At 40.0% G+C, this 12,275-nt stretch overlaps 1 protein-coding gene across 1 annotated transcript; it reads left to right on the top strand.

Moving 5' to 3' along the window:
* Positions 1 to 8,467: 8,467 nt before the first annotated feature.
* Positions 8,468 to 9,610, top strand: LOC142629958 (uncharacterized). Its single transcript, XM_075804022.1, has one exon. The coding sequence runs from the start codon at positions 8,468 to 8,470 to the stop codon at positions 9,608 to 9,610; it is 1,143 nt and encodes a 380-aa protein (XP_075660137.1).
* Positions 9,611 to 12,275: the final 2,665 nt, after the last annotated feature.

The following is a 12,275-nucleotide window of genomic DNA, read 5'->3' as shown; positions in this document are numbered from 1 at the left end:
ATGACTTTCATCTTTCACTACTTGAAAGAAGGTCAACTCTTAGAAGACAAGAATAAAGCACGAAAGGTACAGATCAGAGTTGCTCGTTTCGTCATTATTGATGATGCCTTATATAGATGAGGACATTCCCTCCCCTATCTCCATTGTGTTAACAAGGAAGACGCTAACTACATACTTCAAAAGATCCACGAAGGAATTTGCAGTAACCACGCGGGAGTAAGATCTTTGGTAGAAAAATCACTTAGAGCAAGTTATTGCTGGCTAATGCTACAAAAGGATGCATATGACCTATTCAAAGCATGTGACTAGTGCCAACGCTTTGCGAACGTCCAAATGAGACCTAGTGAGCCAATGACGCCTGATGATGCTGAAATCATCAGTCTAAATGATCGTCTAGGAAGAGAGCTGACCAAGTTCGTCCAAAGCCCTGCAGGACTGTGAAATCAAAGAACACCGGGGTGGTGCTGGCCACGGAACCTCCGATGGTAAAGTCAAGTAATTGAGAGAGAGAAAGAAATGCCTAGCACCAAAGTGTCAGAGTTCCTGAGTTATATTTTTCGTACCTTCTCCAGTTAAAGGTTCTGGTATATATACCTATTTTCTTCTCCTAGCCGTTGGAGGTGTATTGATGGTGGCCTTCAATGTGTTATCTGTAACGTCTGTTTGAGGTGTTATGGGGAGGTTTTAGCCTCTCCAACGGGAAAGAGACTCATAATTGTCTGTGTAACGCTTCGCTATTGATTACGAGAAAATGGTCCTCTCCTCGTCAGGTGGAAGTATTCATGGATGAGGACTGGGGCTACCTTCGTCCATAGCCTTTTTCTCTAGACGAGGATATTGTTTGAACCTATCAATGCCAATAACCATTCTATGGCCTTTCACTCAATAGGGAATCGACATAATGGGACCACTCCTCATAGGAAGGAAGCAGTACATCTTCTTGATCGTCATAATCGATTACTTCACAAAGTGGGTGGAAGCCGAGCCAACTGCGATGATCATAGAAACCAAGATTACCAGCTTTATATGAAAGAACATAATCTGCAGATTTGGCATTCCAAACATAATCATATCAGAGAACTGGAAGCAGTTTAACAACCCCAAATTTTGAAAATTTTGCCAAGATTTAGGCATAAAAAACCATTACTCCTCTCCAAGTCACCCTCAACCTAGTAGCCAAACCAAAGTGACGAACAAAAACTTACTAAAAATTATCAAAACTTGTCTTGAGGGGGCAAAGGGTGCATGGCCAGAAGAGCTGCCTAACGTTCTATCGGCATACTGGATGACCATAAGAGCGCTAACAGGAGAAACACCATTCAGACTAACATTTGAAACTAAAGCCATCATACTAATGGAAGTAAGACTGGCATATCTAGGTCAAAGCGTACAAAGAGCAGAGGAACTGCCAAGAACTCAAAAATAATTTCGATTTAATTGACGAGGTGAGAGACGAAACTACGAAGTGGATGGAAAAGTATAGGGGAGCAATGGCCAGATACTACAACAAGAAGGTGAAGGTGAGAAGATTCAATGTAGGTGATCTCGTCCTTAGGAAAGTCTTGCCGGCAACAAAGGACTCGTCCCAAGGGAAGCTAGGCCCAGCATGGGAAGGACCCTACCAAGTCATTCACCACTCTAGAGAAGGATTATACTACTTGAAGACCTTGGACGGCCAAGAACTACCTCTTCCATGGACGGCCAAGAGATACTACCAGTAAGAATAATCCCTCGTATTCCAAAATGTTTACTTCTATTTTTCTCTTTTTATTATCATCTGCTTTAAATAGATGAAGGAATGTTTTGTCTCTCTATCAATAAAACATGGTAGAAGTACTATTCAGGAACTATGCATAGCTGATTTTTTTATGGCCATATGTTATTGATACTTAGAAAAAGTATTAATATAAACACCATTCATGCATGAGAAAAGTTATTAATATATAACGAAATCATCATTCATACATGACTTAATAAAAGTTATTAATACATAACGAAATCTTCATTCATACATGACCTAATAAAAGTTATTAATACATAACAAAATCGTCATTCATACATGACTTAATAAAAGTTATAAATACATAACAAAATCGTCATTCTTACATGACTTGATAAAGTTATTGATACATAATAACATCATCATTCACATATGACTTAATAAAAGTTATTAATACATAACAAAATCATCATTCATACATGACTTGATAAAGTTATTGATACATAACAAAGTCCTCATTCATATATGACTTAGCAAAGTTGTTGAGACATAACAAAATCGTCATTCATACATGACTTAATAAAGCTTTTTACACATAACAACGTCATCATTAATATCTTACTTAACAAAGTTATTGATACATAACAAAGTCATCATTCACACATGATTTAAAATAAAGTTGTTAATACAAAACAAGTTCGTCATTCACACATGACCTAATGGAAGTGATTAATACATACAACTTCGTCAAAAAATTATTTGGCACATAGCCATGCTGTCATTCATAAAGATAGTTGCCAAACATTTTCAAGGATAAAGATATACATAAAATATGCTCAAAACAGACAAGCCCAAAAGATTATCCAAAAGATTGTTCAAAGAAGAAAAGTAAAATAGGCATGCTTAAAACAGTGAGCCCTGTTTTTGCCTTACAAAAAAAAATAGGGGAATTTTCAAGGAAGGTTAGAAGGGGACAGATCTATTGGGACGCTGTTAGCTACTTTTGTTGCAACTTTGAAGGACAATCTGCCAAGATCTCCCTTTACACCTCTTTCATGTCTAGCTTGGAGAAGTCCAACTCTGGATGGTGCTTGGCCAAGTACTTACGGAAAAGATCAAAACCTTCCACGTAGTAGTTGCAAAGTTTATCCAAGTACTCATCCAAAACTTTGAACTTCTTCACTCTCTCCGAGCTAGCCTTCTCAACCTTTAGAAGGGCCTCGTCAATCTACTTGTCCTTCAACTTTGAAAAGGCCTTTTTAGTGTCAAGGCTCTTCTCTAGAGTCTTCAGACGTTCCTTGTCCTTCCTAGACTCCTCAGCAAGGGTGGAAACCTGGCTCTTGAGTGATTCATTCTCTGCAGAAAGGGACTCCACCTTGGACTTCGCCACCACATACTTCTCCTCGTAATCTAAGTACTTCCCAGAAATGTACAAAGATTTTCCTAGCACCTGCAAAGAGCGAAGAGAGCCGTTAAAATAGGGAAAACACTAAAAGAAGAAGAAAAGTCTCATTCGCTGTTCATAACTGCATAACCTTATGCACACAAGAAGACATCAACTTATGAGACGGCCTCACCCCTAGAGGTGTAAGATCGTCAACTGATATCGCCTCATGGGCTTTTAACACCGCAACCCCTGTATCATCCCAGAAAGAACCTTTAGACGCCTTATCCTTTCCTTTGAGCTTTAGGGCATCATTAGTGATCAGCTCAGAAGAGGAGGTAGGCAAGGATGGACGTTGAGGGACAACCTTCGCAACAGGCGAAGCCATCATAGGGTCGTCCTTAGGTGGCTCACTGTCCCATTGACGCTCACTCGTCAAAAGGCCACCTATCAAACCAACCTTTGCTTTCTTCTCTTGGATCTTAGACAATTTTGCCTTGTTGAACTTGGTCGTCATTCCTAAAAAGAAAAAAGAAAAAAAAAGAAAAAGAGAGATGTAAGTACAAGCGCATCAAACTCACTTATGAAAAAGACGATGTGGTGAATTCACTCTTCTTAATGATGTCAATGTTCTTTTGAACGCGGTTGGAAGGCTCAGGACCAAGGAAATGGAGGAAAAGAAATTGGGGAGAGATAAGCTCATCGAAATTTTTAACCGTCTCAAGGTATTCTCTAAATTTTTCAACACGAGCGTGATATCTCCTCTTAAGACGCGGACGAATAAAAGTTACAAAAACGAAAATATTAATATCAGCATCATGACCACTTGGAGAATCAGATGTGTACAAGTAAAATAAGCTAAAAGACGCACCAGAAACAGGAGTTCCCCAACTACGACGCAGCTTAGGGGCATTGTCTAGGCCCTCACCCGGAGCGAACTCCCAATAGCCTGGGTCCTTGGACTTTTGAAGACGATAGAAGTGTAGGAACTCGTCTATCCTAATGGTGTCTTCGTCATTGGCAGACATCCATACCACCATTCAAGGAAGAAAAGCTCTCTAATGAAGGGATGGATTGGGAAACGGAGCCCACTGATGAAGTCAGCCTCATAAAAGCAGACTTCGTCAGCATAAGAGTGACAGACCCTATCGTCACCATCAGGGATCTTAATTTTTACAGAAAAGGGGAATTGGAACCTATCCCTAATCCTCTTCTTGTCCTTCTCATTAAGAGAACAACATATACCCCAAGCTTTATGAGGTGTAGAAGGAGACATGACCTTAAGGACGCCATGATCCTCGGAAGAAGACAAACTCGTCTCGAGCTTGCTAGACCTGACCTCACCTTCCCTTGACATTATCAAAGATTAGGTGATCCCTAGGATGCTTTCTACCTATAGTCCCAAGCAGACCACATAATCGAGCAAAGATTAAAGAAACTGAGGGGCAATCCAACCAAACGAAAGAGTAATCCACCATGAAAGGACAAAAGCAGAGAAGGGAGCACGAAAAACTTACCAGAAAAATAAAGAGGAAACGAGGAAAAGTCAGGAAGAAGGAGAACTCCGAAGCAGATGAAACGCCACAAAGGAAAAAGAAAACTGAACAAAAATGAAAAGAAAAGGAGGGAAAAGCACGAAATGAATGGGGGATTGTGAGTCGAAAAATCGAGGAAAAGTGACACGATGAGGACATCCTAACCATACATGTGGCGCATAATAGACAAGATGTCATTTCACAATAAATGCACCGAACATGGAACACAAAGCGACGAACGGTTTTGTTCTCACCTCGTCTCAACGACAAGAACATGAACAAGGGGTAACTGACGAGTCAGAAAATTATGTGGGACCGTCATTCAATGTTAATGACAATCCAAACGAGCGTTACACATTTATTGCGTGCATTGGTGATAAAACGAAACAGACAAAGCAGTGGTAACAAGTGAATTGTGCACCTCTAGGCTCCCATTGATGAAATACTAGTTGTTGCTCATAAATGCTAGAATTCATTATCCATAAAAATAGGAAAACAACTATAAAAGAAAGAAGCAACATAATCCAAAGGTACACACAAATACTCATCCAAAAACCACTCCAAGTCATTTTCTCTCTAGATCATTTTCTTCCTTTCTGACTTAAGCATCGAAGTGTTTTCGGCAAACACCACACCTGTGTATCACACTTCTTTCCCAGGCTTTCTTGCAGGTTTACACCAGAGACACAACCAACCACATGATCATCCATTTAGTGAGACGAGGTCCTCAACTCGGTAATTTCTCGCATCATCAGCCATTATTAGGTATTAAATGCCAAATTAGCTAATTTTCCTTAAAACCTTCATACACTTAATACTTTTCCCTTTTTCTTTTTAGAGAAGAGCTTAATCCTTTTACTTTAAAGTCTCCACCAGTACACCATCTTCTATAAACAAATCCTATGGTTCTGTTACTGCAACCCAATTCACGTAAGTGAAATGGTGGGTTCTAACTTCTAATTCCAGAATCATAGCCAAGGAAGGAAAATTTATTGGCAATTTTGCAAAGTTTCTATTCTCTAACCTCTTCTTAAAAATTGGAATTTCTAAGTTTTTAGAGGTCTTCACTTCGGTGGATGTGATACAGTTTTCTCTGGATGTTGGGCTCCTTGATATCTTCCTTGAATGGGAGGATAAGTAGTGTCCCAAGGCCAAATGGCAAATAATTCTGAAGTAGTTGAAGAAGTTTGAATTTGAATAGAATTCTAATAAAATTATGTAGTAGATTAGGATGAGGATTAGGATTTAATTTCAATTTGTATTTAAATTTAAGTAGGAGTTAGATCCTATGTTTTAGGGCTTGGTAGTGATGAAGTTTATCTCCTCACTAGTATTTATGTACATATGAATTATGAATAAAGGAAGCAGAAAATAACCAAAAAATGTCTATTTCCTCTCTTAAGTTTAGGAGATTGGTCATCTCGAATCGACTACACTATCTTTCAATCATCTCAGTTCACAACATTTGGTATCAGAGCCTAAATAACCCATTCCATCAAGAGTCCAACTTGTCAACCAGTAATCATACCACCTCTAACTTGCTTTTTATTTCCCTTGCCTTAAAACCCCAAATAGTTTCTGACCCAGCCTAAAAGGAAACCCCACACACTAGTCCCTACAACCCACACCCAAAAAAAAAAAATTTAGTTTTTGCATCAAGCTGAAGGTAAATCATGTCTTGTCTATATCAAAGCTTCAATCCCGAAGAACAACGAATAATGTCAGAGCATGTTAACCATATGTTAGAGATTGTCAAGGACATGTCCAAAAGCATATCAAGGATGCAAGATTTGTGGGATCAAATGATAGAGGTCTTAGATAAACAATCTAATGTACTTTTGGAACTCAAAGAACAATCGAAAGATCAAGGATTCCATGAAATTTCGAAGAATCAAAGTGATATGCTCCAAGCATCTCCAACAATTCAAGAAAGTAATATGTTGGAGGGTGCACTTTCTACAAAAATTGAGTTTGAAGATCAAAGGTTCAATGAAGTGGAAAAGATTGATCAAAGGGATCTTTTCATGAATTCAAATGAGCCGATCTCAATCCCACACATTGAATTTGTCATTCTCAATGAGTTCAAGAGTATAAGAAGTAAGATATTTTTGTTTCTAGTGCTCACAGAAAAGGTTAACGAATTGGTGCTAGTCTCAATGGTCATAATTTTCTTTCAACACTTCAAAATTCGAGGCTGAGTATTCTCCAATCAATGTGAGCAAGGGTTAATTTCTATTTTACAGAATCTTGAGGACAAGGTTCATCAGAAGTATTTTACAGAATCTTGAGGACAAGGTTCATCAGAAGGGGAAGGGAAGGTTGTGTCCCAAGGCCAAATGGCAAATAATTCTGAAGTAGTTGAAGAAGTTTGAATTTGAATAGAATTCTAATAACATTATGCAATAGATTAGGATAAGGATTAGAATTTGGATCTTATGTTTTAGGACTTGGTAGTTGATGAACCAGAAATTTATGATCGTCATTATATGAACATCTTCATTCACTCAGAGAAGACGTTACGCATTTATTACGATCATTGATGACAAAACGTAACTGACAGAGTAACGGTCATAGAATGAGCTGTGGCTTCCAGACAAAGATTCTATAACGCACTAGCCGTTGAGCATAAATGCAGCGCATCATTGCCCATTAATGAGGAATACAACTATAAAAGAGAAGATAATGGAAGCTAAAGATACACACAAATACTCTACAAAATCATTCTCTACTCATTTTTCTCTCTAGAATCTTTCTCCCTTACTGACTTAAGCATTGGAGGTGGTTTGGCTGACGCCACACTAGCATGTTACTCTTCCCACCAATTCATTTTGTAGGTTTCTCATCAATAGAGACGACCCCATTCACAGCATCGTCCATCCGCTACAACAAGGAGCTTAACTGTTGCTTTATTGCATCATTGGTTTGACGTCGTTTGTGGGAAACGCTAATCATTCAAGCCATTCCCAGTGACAAAAGGGTTCCTCGAAGAATGAGATGAAAGCAGAGATTGGACCTCAGCCAGATGCTATGCAACTACAACAAATCCAAGCCCTCTTGGCAAATGTGGAAGAGCTAAGTCGCCAAAATGAAGAGCTACGAAAGAAGATGGAGTCTTAAAACACAAAATGTTGGCGAGTAGGTGAAAACCAAAATATAGAAGAATCAAATTCTCAAGCCAATAGAAGAGACAGGACTTCAGGAGGAGATTCCACTAGGGTGGAGAATGAGCTCCACAACATGAGAAAGGAGGTGGACAAACTAAAAAGCGCAATGAAGGACAAAGGCGGAGAGAACTTGGATGGGATGATTCAAAGGACGGACTCACCATTCACTAATGAAGTGTTGAATCGTCCCCTCCCACCAAAATTCTGTCTCCCATAATTGGATTCATATGATGGTTCCAAGGATCCCTTGGATCACATCGAATCTTTCAAGACTCTGATGCTATTGGAGATGACCCTAGATGAAGTGATTTGTAGGGCATTCCCAACAACACTAAAGGGAGCAGCCAGAGTATAGTTCAGCAAGATACCCCTAGGAACCATTGTAGACTTTGAACAATTTAACAAGGGTTTTGTTCGTCATTTCATTAGAGGGCAAAAAAAAAAGCCAACCGGTCATCTTCTCAACATCCAGCAAGCAGAAGGAGAATCACTAACGCAGTACGTTACTTTGTTTAATAAGGAGTTGCTGCAGGTTAACGAAGCTGAAGATCAAGTCATCCTAACAACCTTCCGAGCAAGATTACTACCAGGAGATTTCTTCTTCTCAATCACTAAAAGTCCACCAAAAACAGTAGCGGAGTTGCTCCGTAAAGCTTAGAAGTACATGAATGCAGAGGATGCAATGCTCGCAAAGGAGATGAAAGGGAAAAGGAAGAGAGACGAAGGAACAAACAGCAATCAGGATAAAAAGAAGGAGACACGAAGTGGTGGACAAACCATTGGGAAAAAGAAGGAGCTTCTAGATAGGAAACCCAAATTCACCAACTTCACTCCTCTAATAATGCCAATTGAGCAGGTCCTCATACAGATAAGAGACGATCCTTCCCTGCAATGGCCGAAGCCAATTAGCACTCCAATAGAAAGAAGAGACAAGAGCAAGTACTGTAGATTCCACCAGGACCACGGGCATCGTACTGATGAGTGTAGGAATTTGAAAGACCGGGTGGAAACTTTAATCCGGCAAGGGAAGTTGCAGAAATACGTCAGAAAGACAGAGCCATACAAATACCAACGGAAGGACGACCGGGTCAAAACTCCAGAGATAGGGGATACCAAACGCCCTACAGGAGAAATAAAGACGATATCAGGAGGAGTAACAACAGACAGAATGTTGAAATCCCTGAAAAAGGCACAGAGAAGGGAGATAAACAGCATCCATTCATGGCTCCCTCCAATGAAGATTGCAAGGAATGACGAATCCAATATTGTCTTCTCAGAGAGAGACGGTCGTGGCATCAAGCAACCCCATGACGATTCACTTGTAATCATGCTCAAAATGGAAGAGTTCAACATCCAACGAGTGCTCATTAACAATGGAAGCTCAGCAGATATCATCTACTTGCCCACATTTCAGCAAATGAAGCTGGATAAGAAGAAGATTAGGCCTTTCACCTCGCCTCTGGTAAGCTTCACAGAGGATAGGATCGTCCCTAAAGCCATCGTCACTTTAACTATAACTGCAAGAACTTATCTAGCACAGGTCACCAAGGAAATTGATTTCCTTATAGTTGATTGCCCTTCAACATACAACATCATCTTAGGAAGACCTGCACTTAACATACTAAGAGCAACAACGTCAACATATTACTTGAAAGTAAAGTTTCCAACAGCCCATGAGGTAGGAGAAATCAAAGGAGACCAAGTTCTGGCAAGAGAGTGCTATCAAGCTACCTTAGCATCTAGAAAGAATCAAACATGGGTGATCAATGAACTAGAGCCCATTCCCAAACCATCAGAAACACCATAAGAAGTGGAGATCGTCCTAGGAGACTCAACGAAGATATTAAAGATCGGAACGACACTTCCAACCCCTGCGAAAGAGAAAATGATCTCCTTCTTAAGGGCAAACCAAGATGTTTTACTTGGAAACACGAAGATATGCCTGGGATTGATAGGAAGATCATACATCATTGTCTTAATGTCAACCCAGAATACAAACCTATACAGCAGAAGCGGAGAGTGTTTGCACCAGAACGCAACAAAACTGTAACTGAAGAAGTAGAGAAACTACTAGAAGCTGATTGGCTTGCAAACGTGGTTATGGTAAAAAAGAGCAATGGCAAATGAAGGACGTGCATTGACTTCACTAACTTAAATAAGGCATGCCCAAATGATAACTTCCTCTTGCCAAGGATTGACCAATTGGTAGACTCGACTGTTGAACACAAGCTCTTGAGTTTCATGGAGGCATTTTATGGATACAACCAAATTCTTATGGACGAAGACGATCAAGAGAAGACCTCGTTCGTTACCAGCCAAGGGTTGTACTGTTACAAAGTTATGCCGTTTGGACTGAAGAATGCAGGAGCCACCTACCAAAGATTGGTGAACCGCATGTTCTCTCATCAGGTTGGAAGAAATGTGGAGGTGTACATAGATGATACGTTAGTGAAAATCAAGGACGAAGCCAACCACTTGGATGATCTCAAAGAAACCTTCAGCACACTACGTAAGTACAATATGAAATTAAACCCTGCAAAGTGTGTTTTTACTGTTGCTTTAGGAAAATTCTTGGGATTCATGGTGTCCCAACGAGGTATAGAGGCAAATCCAGACAAAGTAAAAGCAATAATCAAGGTCAAATCACCAAAGACAGTGAAGGAGGTGCAGAGCTTGACAGGAAAGGTTACAGCCCTAAATAGATTTGTCTTTAGGGCAACGGACAAGTGCATGCCATTCTTCAAGTTATTACAAAAAGCTTTTCGATGGACTAACGAATGCGATGAAGCCCTTGACAAGTCAAAGGACTACCTGACGAAGCCACCTCTGTTAAGCCCCTCGGTGATGGGAGAGAAGCTGTACCTCTACTTAGCAGTATCTAACACTGCCGTAAGTTCGGCACTAATCAGAGAAGAAGAGAATGTGCAGAAGCCCTTCTATTACACTAGCCAGGCATTTCAAGGTGTAGAGGTGAGTTACCCAAGGATGGAAAAGATAGCTTTCACATTGTTGGTCGCCTCCAGAAAGCTCCATCCTTATTTCCAAGCACACCCCATCGTCGTTATGACAGATCAGCCCATAAGAAAGAAGATGAACAAGATGGATGTAGCAGGACAACTCATTCAATGGGAAATTGAGTTGGGCCAATTTGACATTGAATATCGGCCCTGAGCAGCAATCAAAGCCTAGGTGCTAGCAAACTTTGATGATGCACAGAAAATCAGTAGACTGAATACTCTGGGCTTTAATGGACTAGTATTGAAGGCCTGAAAATAAAAAGATACAAGATCAAAGGAGACCGGGTTGAACCGGCCAAGTACCCTCCGATGCTTAAGTTAGTTTTTCCTTTGGGACTCAAGAATTCCAATTTTTTAGAAGTAGTAAAAACTTACTTTCATTTGATGAGGATAAGTGCTTATATAGTGTGCTTTAGAGTGGTTACTTGTCTCATAACTTCCTCAATATTTATAGAAGTTTGAAGGTTCAGACTTAACTTCCATAGCTGCTATAGAAGTTAGAATGTTCACTCTTATCTTCTACAACTACCATTGGAAGTTAAGTACTTAGTAGGAAGTTATAGCGATGAACCAGGATCTTGCTCATGTATCAAAATGGTTACATGTGGTCCGATTCATAAGCTCTTGTAGATAAATCTTACACTTGGAAGTTTTCCAAGTGTTGAGGGTCGTCCATGAGCTTTCCTCATGGACTACCTTCATGCTTATGGACGACCATCCTACAAGGGATGACCTTTTTATGCTAGGATAATCTTTCTAGTCTGGACGACTTTTACGGACGAATTGGAGTTGATTTAATTTTTAGTTCACCATCAGTTGCCCCGTTATCCAAGGGTCGTCCAGAGTACTGTAAATTTTACTACTATTCTTTGGACGTGTGTCTTTATGTCAATGGTTAGATATCGTACCATATGTCATGACCTCATTGGTGATTGGTAGCATCGATTTAACTTTTCGAGGAGTATGTCACGTGGGATTCTTTGGTTGGTCACATTGTTTTAAATTCCAGATTTCACTCTCTATAAATAGTAGAATTCTTCTCCTACCTTTCACATTTCTTAAATTTTCTCCCTTGACATTCGTTGTCCAGTGCCTCGTCTTGAAGTATTTTCGCATCTTTAAGCCTCCTTCGTCTAGAGCCAAGTATTCTCTTTATCCTCGTTCTTAGGTTTTCCTTCAAATTTCTTCAAGATGTCTAAGATTTTCATTTCCTCATCTAATAATAGTGTTGATAAGGCGATAGACGAGTACCATGACACTACTAGTTATAGTGGTTCCAATAGCGGTAATAGTAGTAGTGGAGGGAACACCATAGACGAGCAATACACGTTTGGTGTTCCTAGGGTTCCTCTAGAAGTTCTTCAGGAACATCTTAGGACGAGAGCAACTTCAGGGTCATAAGCTGGCACCTTGACGAGTGTTCCCCCATCCACTAATTTGGATGAGGTAGAGATT

The sequence above is a fragment of the Castanea sativa genome, chromosome 1 (assembly GCF_040712315.1).
Source record: "Castanea sativa cultivar Marrone di Chiusa Pesio chromosome 1, ASM4071231v1".
NCBI lineage: Eukaryota > Viridiplantae > Streptophyta > Magnoliopsida > Fagales > Fagaceae > Castanea > Castanea sativa.
Note: the sequence above shows the minus strand (reverse complement) of the source record. Positions and strands in the feature narration are given on the sequence as shown.